The 20,299-nt window shown below is 30.0% G+C and overlaps 1 protein-coding gene across 3 annotated transcripts in view; it reads right to left on the bottom strand.

Moving 5' to 3' along the window:
* Positions 1-9,264: 9,264 nt before the first annotated feature.
* The window catches only part of LOC114317624 (uncharacterized), a 46,957-nt gene continuing 35,922 nt past the window's right edge, over positions 9,265-20,299 (bottom strand). For 2 of the 3 annotated variants that reach the window (XM_082874143.1, XM_082874144.1), the window contains 10 exons: positions 17,507-17,648; positions 16,345-16,515; positions 15,851-16,006; positions 14,665-14,771; positions 14,151-14,241; positions 13,711-13,852; positions 12,810-12,966; positions 11,030-11,146; positions 9,739-9,865; positions 9,265-9,632 (listed from right to left, as the gene is read on the bottom strand). In XM_082874143.1, coding sequence (XP_082730269.1) covers positions 9,339-9,632; positions 9,739-9,865; positions 11,030-11,146; positions 12,810-12,966; positions 13,711-13,852; positions 14,151-14,241; positions 14,665-14,771; positions 15,851-16,006; positions 16,345-16,515; positions 17,507-17,648 — 1,504 coding nt within the window. In that variant the 3' untranslated portion in view covers positions 9,265-9,338. The remainder of the gene's footprint in view (positions 9,633-9,738; positions 9,866-11,029; positions 11,147-12,809; positions 12,967-13,710; positions 13,853-14,150; positions 14,242-14,664; positions 14,772-15,850; positions 16,007-16,344; positions 16,516-17,506; positions 17,649-20,299) is intronic. The other variant, XM_082874145.1, reaches the window with a different exon arrangement.

Genomic DNA, 20,299 nt, shown 5'->3' with positions numbered 1-20,299 from the left:
GCTTTTTAACAAAGGTTAGAAGCATCACTCCTCGTTTCCATGAAGAATAGATATTAGCATCCATCACCATGATCAAGGAGGTGGGAGAAGGAATCTTTCCTCTCATTTTAAAGAAGAGATTACATGTTTGGCTTCAAAGAAACTAAGAAAGAAAACAAGAGAAAGTGAAAGAAGATGAGAATGTCACCCTCTTTAATCATCCAATTAATCCCACAAAACAACCACAAAAGCTCATCAAAACATAAGCAAGGGTCAAATTATGAGAATTAAACATGTTTGGATGATGAGAAAATTGGTGAGAAAATGAGAGAAAACCAAAAATAAAATAAAATAAAATAAAATGAAGAAAACTAAGACAATTACCAAAACAAAACTAAGGGTAAGACTACTACCCTTATACAAGTCTATAATCAAACAAACAAACCAAAGAAATACAGAAAATAAAGTGTTTGGAAGGAGAGAAAATGAGAGAGAAAGTGTAAGAAAACAAGAGTTCCAAAGTATTAACAAATCCTATGGAGGGGTGGAAAATCCCTTCCACTATCCATAGGCCCAATCACATCTTAAGTAATAAAAAAATTCACAATAATAAAGTGTTTGGCAAGAGAGAAAAGAAGAGAAAGTAGAAGAAAAAATGATGAGAAAATTTCAGGAGATTACCTCAAAAATAAGGAAGAGCTCTTTGTGTTGTCAATTTCCTTATTCCAATCAATCTTCAATCTCTGAATCCAAGCTTCAAGAACCCAACAAAAGCTTCATCTCCTAAGCTTCAATGGAGTTTGTATGTATATATATGTAGAGAGAGAGAGAGTGTGTGTGTGTGCGCGTGTAATTCTATATCTCTCTAACTCTTCTCTACCTTCCAACCAGTTAAAACCTTGAAAGAGGGGTGTATTTATAGCTTGGGAGGTGACTTGCTCAACAATTCCTTGTGAATTGTGAAAGAGCACATTCCCACTTGCATGGGAGACCATATTCTAGAAATTGCTTTGTTTGCCGCATAAGTTGTTCGGCCGGCCAAATATTATCCGACTATACCTTTAATGTATGACCATGGCAATAAGCTACAGGTGCACACCAAATTTATACGGCTAGATAATTTTTATTCAGCCAAGGTCAAAATGAGGTGCAAGTAGTGTTTTTTCAAAGGATTCTCATCAACTCCGTTCATGTCTACTTTGTTTTTGCTCCTTTTCTAGAAGATAATATTGCTTTGTTTGAAAATGCAAGCTTTAAGCATCATAAAGCTGTTGGATTTTGCAAGACTACAAATATTTTGAAAATGATTTTATAGGATACAAAATAGTTTTGGCCAAAACAGGTGTGAGCTTGGGATCCGCTTTGATCGCTGAAGATAATCGAAGTTGCGTGTCTCTATTTTTATCATCAGGTGATTGAGGAAGAGAGCCCAAGTTATAAGGCCAGTGAAAAATGGAGTATCTGCACCCAACACACTATTAAATTAATTAATTAATTAATATATTAAAATATATCTTTTTTGTTGGGTTATAGACTTTATATTTGTTGATTTTATTGAAACTCACATTTGTAGTGATGCGTAATTGAATTTATTTAAGAAATCCTTCAATTTATACACAAAATCTTCTAATTTACAATAATATCAGTATATTTATTTAAGAAATATAATGTGTGATTGAATTTAATTATGAGGGTTTTAATTATTTTTTTAACATATAGCCTAATGGGTGGACTTGAGATTTATAATTATTTTTTAGGACGGGTTTAGGCAGATGTAGAGGCCCGATGTTAGGGCCGGGTCGGGCCAGGTTTCGGCAGACACAAAAGCCCTTATTATATAGTGTCGGTCTAATCCAACGAAATGTCCACCCATAGTTTGTAGTTGTTTCCTGTTGTAGTTCTAAAACAATGTGGTTTTGGATTAAATTTTATTTTAATTTTTCCCTTATAGCCTTTTCCTCCTTTTTTCTTTGGGGAACTACATGCAGGTGGGAGAAGGTAAAATAATTACCGATACATGAGGGGATGCAAGTGACACTTGCACCCCCACAGTTTTTCATTTGTACCTCATCACAAACATACTTGCACCCATCATGTGTTAGTAATGTTTTTCCCTTTCTCCTACCTGCATATAGTTCCCCATTTTTTTTTCTTCCCTTATGCATCTTGCAAAGTCTTTCCTACAACCTAGCCAAAAATGAAGCAAGGTGGGGAGCGACAAACGACAAATGACCAGTGACGAATGACCAGCTCTTGGAAAATCTCTAGTGGCGATGTTTCACACCATCGAGAACCGGCTTCATGATTTTGCAAAGCTTCTATGTTTGAATTTCAAGTTTGAACGGGTTTTCATTGATTTAATCTGAACCTGAGTTTCTCTCTCTAGGTTAGAACAAAGTTCCTCTTCTCACTGTTTTTTCTTGGCATTGTGGGTTTTGATTGAAAATTTATTTATTTATATTGGGTCTTTTTGACTACTTTAATGCTTGAATCCATCGTTAACGATCTATTTTGCAGCTACTATAGGGATCACGACAAGAAACCACTATAGACGATCTGGACTCTAATACATCCACCCCCTAGAGTCTTAACTTTATTCATAGACTATCAAAATGTGTGAACAAAAATATAAAATTTTATTTTATTTTATTTTTGGTCCTTTTTTTTTAATATTTTAGTTAATTGTTTGATGCATCCAATATAGATGAACTCAAAAGTAACATTTTGTGAAGAAATCTTTAAATTTTTTAATAAATACTACAAAATACCATAAAATAAAATAAAAATTCAGTACATTTTCATATTTTTTATATTTATTGAATTTTTAAAAAACAATTCTTCACAAATACTTTACTTTTTGAATGCATCTAGATTAGATGAATCTAAAAAATAAAAAAAAATGACAAAAATATTAAGAAATTTCACTAAAATAAAGAAATACAAATTGAAAACTCGAAATTTGATTTTGAAAACTGAATAACAAACAATCTTTTGGACAAAATCAACAATAGGGATCCACAGTTTTAGATATGTTAACAAACCATTTTTCTAGCAACTTGATCCTTTTTATAACCGTCCTATTTTTTGGATTGCAAGTCAAATAAGCGTTAGGTTCTTAACCCTTACAGTTTGACAAAAGTTTCACTTTAATCCTTGTTGTTTTAAATTGGATAATTTATTTAATCCTTACACTTTAAATCTAATCTTGGTTTGATCTTTCTATTCAAGTTGGATGTTAAAATTAACAATTGTAGTTTTAGTCTCCTCAAGTGTATACGTAGGGGAAATTAATGAAAATTCGGACAGAACAACCAAATTGAAATTGAACTTAAAATGTAGAGATCAAATTATTCAAATTAAAACTATACTAATCAAAGTAAAATGGTATAGAAATGACAATTATTCCCAACATTTGTATCAACACAATGAAATCAATTTCCAAAGCATTTAAGTTTTTGTAGTTTCTCATTTTCTCTTCAAATGAAAATTATGATCTAGTTCCCAATTAATCTTCAAATGGAAATTGTGACTTAATATTGCAACTAACGTGATTAATAGAATTAACCATCATAATAGTATCACCCAAATAATCATGAAGGAACAGTCTATGTAACGCCCCAAAATAATGACGACAACCAATCTCATGATATCTAAAGAAAGACATAGACATGCGAAATATTAACATTACATTTATATTCCTTTACCGTACAAAAGATGACATATGCGATTATACATTCATAATCCTTAGATCCTGAATCTATAGCATATGCCACATATGAATGAATTGAAATAAAAGGTAATACAGATAAGTTAAAGCCCTAATGGCTACGTCTTTTCAAGAGATTCCTTGGTTACAACAAGATGGATCAAGTCCAAAATAATTAAAAAGTCCGAGGCTTGTACAAAAGATAATTACAATAAGAAACAAAAATGAGCCTTCAACTCCACGGTCCTTCCAAGCTAAGTCCTTGGTAGAGGCATATTATCAGCACTTGAAAGTTGTTTTCTACATTGGGTAAACTAAAGCCCAGTAGAGATACTATAACACTGTGTATGAAACTTAATGAAGTCATAAGGTGAATGCATATGCATGTCATTTGCCAAATATTATACTTTTCCATCTCAAAACAATGCAATGCCATCATTAATATATTTCAATTTATGAAAATACACTTCTATATCAGAAAACAAGGCAGTGGATACAAAACATTGGGAATCTCTAGGTACGTATCTGCAGTAGGCTATACAAGCACTACCAAAGTCATTTTATCGGTACTAATTGGAAGGATCGACAACTAATTGTGCGGGTTTCTGAACTTTCATCATGGACACACAGGCCAATAATATAAATCACAACCACAACTCCTAGCTAGATTCACCAAGATATGCACTCATTTTTCTCAAAAAAATACATTTTTAATGTTCAAGTATAAAACAATGCTCGAAGCAAGATGTATAATAAATTAGTTTCAATTTAACCTAATCCTCATGCAATTTTTACAAAAATTAAAGCTATCCTTCACTGATAGCCCAAAACAGATATTTCTACTCAACAGATAAATTTTCAACAACAGATAAAATCTCATAAATTTCAAAATAGGAGCGATAATAATATCCAACACTCATCATCAATAGATATATTCTCCATATCTTTTCAAAATCTAACATCATTTCCTTTTCTTTCATAAATCAACATCAATGATTTTTCAAAAGACACTTTCTTTATTTTCAAAATCACATTTAAGGAAGGAGTTTCCAACACAACCCAACAATATATACACTTCCACAACCCTTCTCAAGAATTTTTTTGAAAAATTCATCTTTTACATTTCAAAATCAAACCCTAGATTTAATCCAAAATTCCCAAGTCACAAAACCTTTTTAAAGAGCAAATAACTAAGCTAAGAATCATACAAAAGGTTGAAGAAATCCCTATCTCAAAAGTAGAAGATGAAGAGAGCAAGGGTGGAAGTTTGACAAGAACAAAAATCAGATCCACTCCGATTAAAATGAGTGAGGGTGTATTTGAGGTTTTAAACAAGAACTAGAAAGAGAAGATAAAGAAATTAAGGTTAGAGGTGTTTTAGAGAGAGAGAGAAAGAGGAAGTGAAAAAGTGACAACAACCCCTTTTCCCTGACTAATATACGCACAGATTATTTGAGTGACCAAACCATTGCTCGAGCATCAGATACAATAAGTGACACCGCTTGAGCGACCAAACACCGCTCAAGGGCACAATGACCCCCTCTCAGAAGTTTTGCAGACTGTAGAAGACCGCTTGAGTACAGGAAAGATCGCTCAAGCGAAGATACCCACTCCTAGAAGTTTTGTAAACCTACAAAAATACTGGGAAATCTCAAAGACCGTTTGAGCGACTAAAATACTACTCGAGCGAACAAGAAAAACACTTGTGAGGCCCCTGAAAATTTCATTTTCTTGAAATTCCCTTACTATTAAATTATTTCTTTAAAGCCCCTCAATTTCTTAATTAATTACAATTTTAACCCTAGGATCAAAATATATGCACCAACTAAAAACTGGCAAACCCTTATCGATCTCGGTAACTTAGAAATCATTTTTGAATACCTTAATACTGATGCATCATTATTAAATCACTAATTGACCCCAAACAAGTACTATTATGTATATATACACTTGTATCTTTAAATCTATTTTATACACCATATTTTACAATTTCCAACATTTGTACACAAGAAAAAATAAATTTATTCCCTCAAATCATCATCATGTGGCCAACCACCCTAGAGAGATCCCTTGTTGTGTGCCTTTTGGAACAAGAATGCTTGATTTCATGAAGAATTTTGACTAAATCCCCAAATCATGGAGATATGTTTGTACTAATTTTCAATCTAGTTCTATCTTCACCAAAGTAAGACTAAATCATGTTCCAAGTTATAATTAACCTTCTTGATCAACCTCCACTTCATTCCATTCCAACTAATTACAAATTTTTCCATCTAATTTCAACCAAGGGCTTTTTAGACTTTCCACCATAATTTTTTTCCCCATAAATAGAACCTCTCCCCTAGCATTTTTGCACATCAAATACACCCACACACACTTACATATTTAGGCTAGAAAGAGAGCAAAGGGAGAGAACCTTGGTGGAGGAGGAGGAAAAGAAAGACAAAACTTGTCCATTTTAGCAAAGTAATTGAGTAAGCCACATCACCATCGCTCCTTCTATTTTCTTTTCAAATACATGCTATTAGAGTCTTGAAATCATATTTTTAGATGCGTTGTAATGATTTTGATGTGTTCAAAGCGGATGAATTGGGCTTTAATCCTTTTTCTATTCATATTTTCTTTTAATAGATGCAAAGCTACATTTTTTCTTCCCATGTCTCACATTTTTCCAAAGGCATACCATCACTCTAAAAATATGAGTCATTAATATATTATTTAGTATGTTTTCATCACAAAATAAGTGAAAAATTTCCCTTAGTTGGCCTCTTTTCTCACTAATCTTTTTATTTTGAGTATTGTGCATAAAAAATTTGTTTTACAACCAACTTTCAGAAATTCTAGAAAAATGTATAAAAATCTCATGGACTTCGGTTTTATGTCAAAATCTTCCTTAAAGAGTTAGAAAAATTGGATTCATTGAAAAAGAGGAACGGTTTGTAAGAAACTCCGATTTTCGTAATGGTCGATGAATCTGGACAGTGCTGGAGTATTTCTTAAATAACTAAAAATCTAGAAAATCTATCACGTTTCCAAAACATGTTGTGAAAACTAGATTAAATTCTATATGAACCATAGGAAGTCCGAGTTCGAGAAAAATATGGAATAGTCCTTTTGAGTATAATCTTTAAGTAGTACTGAATCTCAAAATTCTATTTGGCATTGGTATTTTATGTCCTTGTGTTCATGAATATACTTATTAATATATAATTTTGTCTTGGTATGATATCACATATTTCATGGGTGTATACCTTTTATTTTAGTCCTTTGATGATGCTTACATTTATGTAAATTTGTTCCTTTGTTACTTTTTTATACTAACTAACTTAAAACGATAATCTAAGTGGAAAACTTAATGGGGGTGACTAATGGGGTTTCGATCACATGAGTATTGTTATGAGTTAAAGTTATGTTCAAATTGAATTGGTTAGCGGGACATGTTCCCTTTTGGAACTTAAAATATTGTGCAAGTGGTTTTTCGGAACCCGTGAATGAAGCAATTGTTTTTGGACCCTAGGTGGATTGTGTGAGGAGGGAATGGGCAAGGCCTATTTTATCGTCTCTTTTGAGGTCCTTGGTTGGCGCTATGCGGTATGTAACTGTTGGTAGGCATCTGGGGTAAGGTCTGCAAAGCAATAAAAGAGGGAGCATACCTAATAATCCACGTTCGATTCTTGTGGTTGGGAGGATGAAATCTCTTTGGGGGATTTCTAGACTACTAATAACTGACCTTGTAACCTTGTCATTTACTTGAATGTCATGCTCTTTTCCCATATTGTTGTAATTACCATTGTATATTAGATTGGAAAAAAAAGGACAGGGTGTGTATGCGTTTATTGGGCATTCAAAACTCACGGCGTATCATACCAGATGTCGAAGAGGGTCTTGCAGTAGAGAACGACGAGCCAGAAACCTTCGAAGACTTTTGACTGTCCTAGAGAAGTTAGAAATTTTCTTTTGTGTTTTGTATAGTCCATCTAGAATTTTATTTTTGGGATGTAATATTGATGAAATTGATTTTTGTAACTAAGTATATTTTGTATCCATTCTCTTATTATTATTATATGCTTGCCTTTTTAAAAACCAATATAGTACCCTACGTTGCTTACGAGATCTTGCGTCAATGCCTTTTAAAATCTATCAAAGGGGTAGGGCGTTACCTAAGAAAGCTGGACTTAAAAGGGAGGTTAATTTGGCTTATCCGGCGATCTGAGATCTTACTTGGTCATTAGCCATAGGACTCATTAGTGACTTCCCCTTAACTACCACCCTTAGTATAGATTTGGGGCGTCACAAAATTAGACAAATCTTTGAAAAACTAACTCCTAACCTATTTCAAACACGATCAACAAATCAACTCAACTATCAACAAGATGAAAAAGCTCATAAACAACAATTAAATGTATGAGATCCTGGATCTAAGAGCATGAAATGGGTCGGGTCTAAACCGGAACCGTTATAGTCCAACCAACATCACCTCTAGCTATCTTGCGAAAGAGGATTCTCCCAATACTTTCTTCTTTGTGTTATCATTTAGTATTTGATCCAAATGTTACAAAATATTATAATGACTACTATTGAGTTGTGACTTTTAGATAAAGTAGTGGGTGATAGTTAGAGAAAATAAGTTTTAGAGAATATTTGGATCCCTGATTGTAGCACAACATAGTCCTCTTTTAGGTACAAACAAAAAAAGAAAGTCAGCTTATTGGCTTATTGACTTATTAGCTTATTTGGGTCAAATCACTTATATACTTTTATGTACGTTTTTTTGTAATAAGTAAAAAAAAAAATCAGTTTATAAGTCATATCCAAAACAATTTATAATTTAAGTGCAAATGGCAAAATCATTGTAAAAAAGAGTAAATAACACCTATAATCCAGTCTTTTTTTTTCTTTTTATATTTTTAATTATATCAATTAGATTTTGAAATTTTTACATTGTGTCAATTTAGTCCAATTGATAAAATTCTTTAAAAGTTAGCCAAAAATCAAAAAGCAAAATAGTTCATTCACTCTCTTCTCAAACTGACTGAGGGGATTTTTTTTTTTTTTTTAAATTTAAAATGATCCAATCCATTTTAAATAAACCATTTTGCCCTTAAAATTTGTCTAATTTTTTTAAACAAATGTTATCAAGTGACACAATGCGTAAAATTAAAGAACAAAATTGATAAAATTAAAGGACAAAATTGATATAGTAATAGGAAAATTATAGGGACTATATGTATAATTTTCCAAAACAAAATTAAAAAAAGAAAAAAAAGAAAAAAAAAAGAACATGTTCAAATACTCAATAAGAACAAATGAAAATAATTGCAAAAAAAAAGAAGGGGGGGGGGTACCAAATGGGGTCTATACTTTAGTGCAAGCGACATCACAGTTTTCATTTGCACCAGACCCAGGAACTAAATGCTGTCATAAATACTTTTACTTGTTTCCACTAATTGAACACACTTTGAGCATAACACCAAGCCTTTTTCCTTCTTTTTTTTTTTTTTCCTTTTCTTTTTGTTTTTCTTGGCAATTTCTTATTTTTGTTATGTTTATTGATATAACACAATATCCACAAATTGAAATTAAGAAAAAGAACATCCAATATATGTGTCCACCATGTGGTTTACTTAATTACATGAAAATTAAGAAAATAAAACTAAAGGTGGTTTTGGTTGTTTGAGGAAGTAGTAGTGGTAGTAGTAGTACTAGATGGAGGAAGAGGGGGACCTTCTAACCTAATATAGTCATACATGATACCATGGAAAGGGCTAGTGTTCATTGCTTGTGTCAAAAATATTGTATTATCACCTTGCCTTAGTTGATCACAAGGTATGTCCACGTTGAACAAATAATAGAGCCCATGAATGCCGTGCCTTGCAATTGCATTGTCTTTTCCTATTAATCCACTTGAAAATTGTGGAGGATTTGCTTGTCCATCATTGATTCGAACCTTTCCCACACGCAAAAACACAAAAAATAATTCAATTTGATAGTTATCATCAATTAACGTATTGCATTGGTGACAAATCAAATGATATATAAAATTTCGATTGTACCTCTAAGTTAGAACTCATTGCAGAGGCGAGTGCCAAACGCAACTTGTAGACTCCACCTTGATACACAATTTCGAGTTTAAACTTGATTTGCCATGTGGTTGTTTCATATGTGTCGTCACCAGTTTTCCTAACAAGTAACATGCCTGTTAGACAAATATGATAAAATGATATTGATAATCGTATGAATTTAATCAAATTATTTTTTGTAGGTAGCATAATTGTGTGCACATAACAACCTCTTAATGAGTAACGCAGGCATTTCACTTCCATATACTTCCTACGCTTAGGTGTTTGGCATCCAACTCAGAGAATTACATATTTTTACTTTTTTGATTTTTAGGACTTTTACTCCTAATAAAATTTTTGTTTTTGGCAAATTCCTTTCTTGACAAAACTTATTGATTATTGATTTGTTATATTAAATAGTTGTCTTGAAAAACTCAATTTGAGATTTGATTTGAGATGATGATTGTATGGTTTTGTAGGTTGAAAATTGTGATTTGTAGAGCTGAAGTACGTTGCTTTTCAGAGTTGTAATTTATGACTTATGCACAAAGGAAGGTTGATTGTCCTTGAAAGATTGGAAAAAGCATGGGTTCTAAATGTGATGGAAAATGGCTAAAAGGTGGAAAAATGGTTGTTTGTTGTGTGATTATTACTGCAGGGCGTGGGTTAAAAAGATGGAAAGAAAACAGGGCACAAGTCTGAAGAAACGGCTCAATCATCATTCTTTTTTTTTGGTTACAAGGCTCAATCATCATTCACCATGGCGCTCACGAATAAGCTGCAATTCAGGTCGCGATCAAAACATGCTCCCAGTATTTTCTCAGCATTTGCCTCTGTGCACACTAACAGTATCTCTATAGTATTTGATCATGGTAGTTTTGAAATTCTAAAATCAATAATCACAAGATCATGGGACTTGGATTTTTCATTTGTTTTAAAATTATATTAAATTTAGTTTTCAGGTCTATCTTGTGTAAGCAAATTTAAAAGGTAAAAAATATTGAAATTTTTTATAAAAATTTCACTGCAGACAAAAAAATTCAAAAATCAGTTTTTTTTATAGCTTTTTAAATTTTTTTTTTATGTCCTTTCTAGACTACTTTTCAATTGTTTAAAAATTTCTTAATTTTTCTAATCCGTCTGATCGAGTGGAACTCAATAGTGCAAAAGTTTTTAAATTTTTTAATTAAAAATGAAAAAATGCAACAAAAAAGCCATGAAAGAAGCCAATCATAAACGCTCACTTAATTAAGATAAACCAGATTAGTTTTAGAAAATTTTGTACCTATTAACCTGAGCAAAGAACCAATCTTTACGATAATCACTAACACCAACTATGTAAACTAAGTCACCATCAGGATATAAATCTGCATATCTTTCCCATAGTCCATACTGCCTAAATCTGCATGCAAAACAAGTTTTAAATTGAGTAATTTGTTAAGGAAAATGATATAATAGTTATTTATTTATTTGAAGTCTAAAATATTAGTACAATCTTTTGGTGTAATGAATTTGGTTTTTGGTTACCCAAATCAATTGTTAAATGGTTAATAAATAAAATGGTTTGGACTTCTCTTAAATTTAAGGGTAAAATTCACGTTACCTCTTTGTGATTTAGTTTTGGAGTACTTTACCCTCTTATAGTTTAAATATAGGTAAAGAACTTTCTTATGGTTTTGGATTAAAGTGTTATAGTTAATTTTTCTGTTAATACTCTCCCAAAATAAGAGTAGACAATCCAAAAGTTCTAAGTCAAAGTCAAAAATTGAATCAAATGTCAAAAATATCCTCCTAGTCATTTTATTCTCCAAATTAAATCTTAATCCTAATTGTCATCTTCCATCAATAATTTAATTTAATTTAAAATGTTATTAAATGAGAAATTGGGTTAAAAATTCATAAGTAGATTAAGATAATTTTGTGGTAATAAATTAAGGTATTTAGTTTAATTTATTATTATATATATATGTATATCTATGCAAATATTTAATTTAAATGTTATTAAATAATAAAACAGATTAAAAAGTAAAAATTAAATTAAGGTAATTTTATGATTAAATTTCATGTTAATAAATTAAGGTATTTAGGTTAATGCATGATTTAATTTGTTAAATAAATAAACATATATATATACACATATATGTTTAATTTAAAATGTGATTAAATCATGTAATTTTATGATAACAAATTAGGGTGTTTAGTTTAATTTATGATTTAATTTGTTATATATATGTTTATTTTAAAATATTATTAAATAATAAATTAGATTAAAAATTAAAAACTAAAACTTAGATTAAGGTAATTTTATGATTTAATTTTATGGTTAATATAAGGTGTTTAGGTTAATTTATAATAATTTTATGTTTAATTTAAAAAGTTTTTAAATAAAAAATTGGTTTAAAAATAAAAAATAAAAAATAGTTGTAATTTTATGTTAATAAATTAAGGTGTTTAATTTAATTCATGATTTAATTTGTTAAATATCTGATTAAGATAGAAAATTGTATGCATTAGAGAGAAGAGAGAATATAACACGGGAATTTTGGTAATTTTTCACTTGCTTTTAATAGAGTTAACTTTGCACTTTAGTTTAAAATGATAAAGAGGTTCTCTACTTATATTTAAATTATAAGGAGATAAAGTGCTCCGAGACCAAATTACAAAGGAATAAAGTGAATTTTGCCCTAAATTTAAATATGAATTTGAGAGAACATGAGAGCTTGAGGGTTACATCATAAGTTCCGTTTCGATGATCTAAACCGTTCATTTTGTAAGGCTTTCCATATATTTCATCTCTAAAAAAATAAATGATTTACTTTCAAAAACATACTTATCGTCCATTTTTTTTTTTTTCAAAGATAGACATGATAAAATGAAAAAGGTTACGATTATCAGATCGAATTAATTTTTTTCATGCATGATATACACTGGCGATCCTGCATCATGAATAGTTCGGATTATCGAAACGGAACCCATTGTGGTATCTATAAGGCCCCTCAAGTTCTTTCAAGTTCAGATTTAAATTTGAGAGAAACTCAACCCCAAATAAAGAGAGCATAGCTAACCTTTCAGGATGATTAACATAAAGTTTGTTTATGTATTTAGGATTAGGTTCAGGAATATAGAATTCTTCGGCAGAACGATCAGGAATGCCTATTTCCCATAGTGTTGCTCCATCTCTTGGAGGCTCATATACATGATCACCCATTTCCATTTCACATCCTGTTTTTTAGGTGCAATTTAAATAACAATATTATATAGAGTATCATAATTGAAATTTTGAAATTCATAAAAATCAAAAACAATACTGACACTTATTTTTGGGATGAATTATACTCGTGGTTCATGTCATTGTGTTAGGTATAAATTTAGTTATTGTAATTCTAGTTGTATTGATTTATTCTTTAATTTTTATATTTGGTCAATTTAGTCAAATTGATAACACATGTTAAAATATTGAACAAAAATCAATAGTAAAATGGTATTTTTTGAAAATGAACGTACCATTTCAAATTGAACGTTGACACACCTCAATCACTTTGAAGAGAGTGAATGAACTATTTTGCCCATTGATTTCAGTCCAATTTTTATAGTGTGTTATCAATTGCGCTAAAATGACCCAATGTGAAAAATTCAACTGTAAAATTGATGTAATTAGAATTACAAGAGACAAACAATAGGACTACAAATATAATCTCTCTTTCTTCTTCTTCTTCTTTTCCTCTCTCTCTCTCTCTCTCTCTCCTCATTTTGAGAAAAATGCACAGATACACCGTAGGGATGTTACCAAGACAGTGTTTTGTGCAATTTTTTGGTGAATTTTGTGTGCGTTTGTAGTAGATGGATGAATGTAGTTAGGAAATTGGGATGAATACAATGCAGTCAACACTGTATGCATTTTTTTTTTAAATTTTTTTCTCGTAAATATAACATTTCTGCATAAAATTTGAACGTATAATAGAAAACCTGAGGTTATGATGATGGAAGCATCAAGACGATAATCTCCAATAAAGCCAGGTGCCCATCCATAAAGATTATAGTTGCCTGCACGTATATTTTTAATGCAAAAATAGCCTTCTTCATCTGTTGTAGTCCAAAATTGATAGCCCTGACAAATTTTGTATAAGATAATGAATGAAGGATTATCTGTTAAATATCTTTTTGTGTCTTAAAACATTTATGATTATTAGATCATATAAGAATCTTAAGATGCAAAGTATCTTAAGATGCAAAGTGACATAACCTAATAATTGTGCAAAGTGACACAACCTAATAATTGTATGTCTTTAGACCTAGAAGAACTGAAATTTGAGAGAGAAAATTCCGTATTTGTTATATGAGATACAATAAGCAAGGAAATAGTGGACCCCCTATTTTGATTTTGGAGCAAAGTTAACCAATATCACCTTAGTTTCTCTTTGCCATGATCCGGCTTCTCCCTCTAGAGCCAACCCCACAAATGCACCGTTGGTGGATAGAGGTTGTTCACTAGCATACCTAATCAAAATCCAATTACTCAAATTTGATCACCTAAGCAATATAAGTTGGAAATGAAACTCATGAGCAAGGTTTTAAATATCAACTGATATGTCATGTAATTGGTCGATAAGAATATGATTTTTTTTTTTGTATGCAAGTGAGAATGAAAATCTCTTATGTATTGCTTCATAATAATTGATTCATTTCTCGATTCAACTGTTATAAAATTCATTTTATATGTGTAATAATTTTAAAACATTCACGATCAAGTTAACCATCAAGTTAATTAGCGAATTCCATTATGCCTTGCTCAATACTTTTAATACTATTTCGCCAAAACCGATATTGATTTATTCATTTGTCTCAATTGATGGTTTGGTTTTAATACAACTTCGAGTTTAATTTGGGCTACATGAAACTGAAAAAGACATAAGTTCATACCTATCATGGACAAGAAATCTACCAGTGACAGTACCCCTTTGATCAGACTTTGGAAAGTCCGTTGAATTTGGGAAATTGTATGGCCAGCTTTGGATTTCAACCTTCATCTGAACATCAACATGTGGGAAAGTGCTTTCCGTTAAAAAAAAAATAGTAAATATCATTTTGATATTTTCAGACCATTGCTTATTTATGTTGTTGGATGTCTCCTATCCAGATCAAAACTCTTTTAGACGAGTTGAGTTGCACTTATGAAGTATGGGTATGGGTATGAGTACTGGTACTGATATGATATGGGTTCGTCAATATAATAAAATTCAAAAAAAGTAGAGTACGAGTACGGCTTGATACGTATATAAAAAATATTTATTTTCAGTTTAAAGCAATGCAAAAATTGATTAAATGGTTTAATTTATTAAGATCCAACTTACAATTAGCATTTAATGTCAAAAGAAAAGATATAAACCGAAATTAAATGTTATTATATTAAATAATTTGCAAACTATAGCTTAATTTTAAAATCATACTAAGTATATAAAATTAAGAATAAAAAAGAAACTAGTAAAAGAAATTTTATCCTTCTAGTAGAAAAAAAATATTGTTACGATTAAGATACCATACGGCTCGGGTGTATATTAGATACGTCTTGAAATACCAAAAATTAATAAAAAACAATTTGGGTACATATTTTGTGTATCCGATACGTACGTAGAAGTACTATACAAAATACTATACGGCGGTAAGTACCCGATATGAATGCGACATATTTGTCAAAGTACCCATACTTCATAAATTCGCACAAATGACATTACCAAATTTTGAGCCAAATTTGGCATAGAATTTCACAATATCATTTTTTTGACAACTGTTTAGGCAAATCCCTGGAAGAAAAAAAATTAGAGTAGAGCTACTGCTATAATTTGATAATAACAAACCATTATAACAAGCAGCTAAAATTACTCTTAATCATTGAAAATTTTCTTTTTTATTTGTTTATTTATTTAGTTTTAACTTATAGTTGTCAAACACATCAACCTTTTTTAGCTAGAACTCTTCACAAAGTTTGTTTGTATGCATTTTTATTTTTTATTTTTATAAAGCCAAAGTACATGTTTTTAAAACTTTTCCTAACCTAGCCTACATTTACATTTTTTTAATTAATTATTTATTTAGTTTAATGTCATACCTGTTCTTTGGCATTGTCCCAAAGTGAAAAGGCATTCTTTTCATCAGAGACAGAATTAAGATAAACAAAAACTGGTCCGAAAACTTTCTTCCATGGTTCCCCAGATCCAAACTGGAGCGACAATTCCTCTCCTCCATAATGGGCACTTACAAACATCTATTAATAGCATATAATTTGATCAATATAATTTCACTTCATTAAATAGTTCATATATATATATAGATTATTGAAGGGGGAAACTACATCCCGGTGGGATTAAAAAAACAAAGATTTACAAAAATATAGAGGGGTACAAGTGACACTGGTATCTCCACAGTTTCTCACTTGCACCTCACATATTTTTTTACTTTTTTTTTTTAATTTTTAATTTTTTTTTAATTTTTGTTTATGTCCTACTGCATTGTAATTCCCCATTATTGAAATGAAGAGAGGGCATTAAGGACATTGCCGAAATTTACTATGGGAAATATCAATCGGTGAGGAAAGTCACATACAGCAAGAGTAGTTGGATTGACATGAGAGGTTAGGTCCTGCTTGGTTGGACCCCCAGTTCTGAACTCATTGCTGGGACAGATTTGCCAAAACCCAACTGGTGGATCAAAGCATATCCACCCATGAACCCCATTATCTTTGTTCTCAATTGAATATTCATACTTGTCATCCACCTATATATATATGGGAAAGATCAATGAAAGAATTAAGAGTAATGTTTGTATATATGAAAAAGAAAAAATACATATAAAAAATTTGTACAGAATCATAGAATTTGAAGACCTAACAAAGTAAAGAATTCATCAAGATGTTTTTTAATTACAAAAAAATCACCATGTATAAAAATTTTAAAAGAATAACATTTTTTGAGAATTAATCATATGATGAGAGTTGTTACGTGGATACAATGACATGAAATAGTAAAAGAGAAATGTTAGGGGTCATGAATTTTTTTTCATGAAAATGATTATGAAAGATTTGTGATCCTTAGATTACCTTGATTAGTGTGTGGTACTTTATTCTAAGTGTAATCCAAAGGTCACAAATCTTTCATGATCATTTTCATGAAAGACTTTTCGTATTCATTTTCTAGTCCTTATTTGTGCATCATTTATAAAAACACGACAAATTTGATAATTGTAGCCATTCAATTTCATCATATTTTCTCTTCAAATAAAGGAGGTGACATTAATGATTTTAAAAATAGATTGTTGAAAAATAAATATGATAAAATTATATAACTATAATTATTAAATTGGTCTAATTTTTTTCGTCGATAATCTATACAAAGGCCTAAAAAGTGAACGGATAAAACCATCAAAATATACATTGTGACAAGCTCACATGACCCAAACCAAATGTTCCAATCTTGTTTCTGAACTCAAGAGAAGCTAGTCTCTAGAATACATAGCTAGCCACTAAAATATATATGATTTGCAAGCAAATAGCATATCATTCTCGAAGGTAAAATGCTATGTACTAAAAAAATATTGAAAGAGCTCAAAATATTTGAATTTACGGTGTAGATTTAAATTTGATGCGATGAAAGTCATATATCTAAAATGAATTTGTTTTGCATATTTTAAATTTGATATATTTTTGTAATTTTTTTTTAAAAAATATAATCAATGAAAAAAAATTAGAGATTGAATTGAATGGAAGTACCTCTCCTTTAAATTGAGGCTCCACAGGATTAACAAGAAGGACTGCTTCTGGGTAGGCCAGTTCTTCACCTCTGCCAGGTAACCGGTCATCCGGCAAGGGCATGTACCTTTGTTTGTTATCTGCTATAGCCATGTACCTAAACCTACAAGCTCATAATATATACAACCAAAAAATAAAAATAAAAATAAAAATAAAAGGTAAAAAAATTTTGTTTGATTTTTTTTTTATTAATCAACTTATTTATTCAATAATGTTAGAATAATCATGTTCTTTTTTTTCCCCCTTCTATATTGTGTTTATCATATCATGTGTTGACACTGTATTGATATAATAAGTCTCATCACTCATATTTGTTATCAATATAGTATGATATTAATACATAACATAATAAGTAAGAGAATATAATCATCTTAGTTATTGTTCTGTATTAAATTTTTTGCTGAACAATTATAGCTTGCTTTATAATCTGAAATAAAGACTCAAGTCTTTGAAATATTTTATGGGTAATGTTTGGTTGGAGTATTATTTGATGTCAAGTTGAAGTATAGATAAAAAATGAGTCCTACCTAATGAGGTGATGTATACCAAATTATCTCCAACCCTTATTTAAAATTTGAGTAAAAAATTTATGTGATAGAAAGCACTTTAATGGACAAATTTAAATATAAATTTGAATAAAAACTTTAATAATAACATAATTGTAAATTTGAAAGCTACAAAATGATTTTGCAAATTTTAGTTAACAACATTTGAGTCTGTCTTGATTGAATTTTTGTATATATATATATATATATATATATAATAAAACTTAATTCGATATGAATTTGAATCAAAGACTTGGAGAATTTTTGATTAATTTTTACACACTTAAATTTAAGGGCAAATTTCATTTTGTCCCATGTGATTTGAGCCATGTGTGGTTTACCCCTTAATATTTAGAAATAACCACATAATCCCTACGTGGTTTGTAGGCTAAAGTGCATCATTAAAATTTCGTCCAACTTAACAATCAGTGTGAAACACGTGACAGATATAAGGGGGTTATATGTTAATTTTTAAATTTCAATGGGATAAATTACACATGAAATAAAGCATATTGGTTAAAGTGTACTTTTCCTTCTAAACAAATGACGAAAATACATGAGTATTTTAGTATTTTTTATTAAATTGTTAACGGCGTAACGGTATACTTTAATTCACAAATCACAAAAGGGTTATGTAGTCATTTTCAAACGTTAAGGGACAAACTGCATATGATCCAAACTAGAGGGGGTAAAGAAAAGTTTGCCCTTAATTTAATATGGACCAAGCTCCTCTCCAGTTATTAAAGAGGGCTATTTGGCATTGGTAGACCCTATTTGGCCTCATGTTAATAATTCAAAACGTTCAATGTGTAGAACCCGTCGAATTTATCATATCTATAAAAAATCACTTGAATATCTATAACTACTTGATCTGATTGCATTGCTGTTGCAATTTACTTCAAAAATTATATTTGAAAATGTGATTTGATCAAGTTGTTATTGATATCCAATCAACATAAGTTTTGATAAGAATAATATACTCAACGGATTTTATATATTAAACTGTTTGAATTATCAACATGATACCAAATTAGAACTCACCAATGTTGAACAGTCCGCTCTAGTAATTGGAGAGGAGCCAGGTTAATAAAAGTATTAGTCAAAAATTACAAATGTCCTAAAACACTGGCTAGGCATTTTTACAAGATGAAAACTTGTTGATTGGTTTTGGAATGATAAATCAATTTCATGCCAAATCCATCCTATCAATTTTATTAATTGTTTTATTTTTCTAACATATACGTATTTAGAAACAGAATGAAAAAAATAATAAAAAAAGTACACACAATTTGAGATACATGAATTAAATTTACTTTAATAAGTATGTCTTACACAATATTCACTGCATTAAATTAAAATATATATATATATATAATCTTATTTATTCAAATTCATTATTTTTTTTTTATTTATATATAAGTCGTTTTTAGGTAGGGACGGAGCCAAAAAAGGCCAAAAGAGGGTCACGCATCCCCTGAGTTGTGATTTTTTTTTTTTTTTTCTTTCTTGGTTTCCATATGCAAATTGTATTATCGTTTTTATCTAACACACTCTTTGATTACAGATTTTTCTGTATTGTCCATAACACATAGTTATTTGATATTTTAGGAGTACTATGTGCACGGGCGGAGGCATTGAGGGGGTCACATGTCCTCCGGGTTTTTGGTTCTTTTTTTTTTTTTTTTTTTTTCTTTTTTACAAACATAAACAAAATATTTTAAATAAAAAATTTATAAAAATATTAGTTAGAATGAAATGCAATGATATTTTTAAAATTATGAGAACAATAATAGTTTTAGTTGTTTTGATTGAAAATAAATAGACTACGATAAGCCATATGAAAATTTTAACATAATGGTGATGTTTATCATACATAATTAATCTCAATGAAGATATGAAATTTATTAGATTGTTAGTAACATTTGACATGTGGGATTTATCCTCTATGTGTTTCTTTACTATTGGTTAGTGATATCACGTGTCAATAATGACGTGGTATTACTATTATATTGAATTTTTACTCAAATTTTGTATAAAAAATTATAATTTATTTTAAAACTTATATCTATGACTTTTTTATTTTTTACATTGTTCATGATACAATAGTTACAAATATTATTATTATTATTATTATCTTTCTTGAAGTTAATCATAAAAATTTAAGTGAAATATTTTTGTAAAAATTTTCAATGTTGTAATTAATAAGTGT

This window comes from Camellia sinensis, chromosome 6 (assembly GCF_055761805.1).
Source record: "Camellia sinensis isolate YWXY chromosome 6, ASM5576180v1, whole genome shotgun sequence".
Lineage (NCBI taxonomy): Eukaryota > Viridiplantae > Streptophyta > Magnoliopsida > Ericales > Theaceae > Camellia > Camellia sinensis.
Note: the sequence above shows the minus strand (reverse complement) of the source record. Positions and strands in the feature narration are given on the sequence as shown.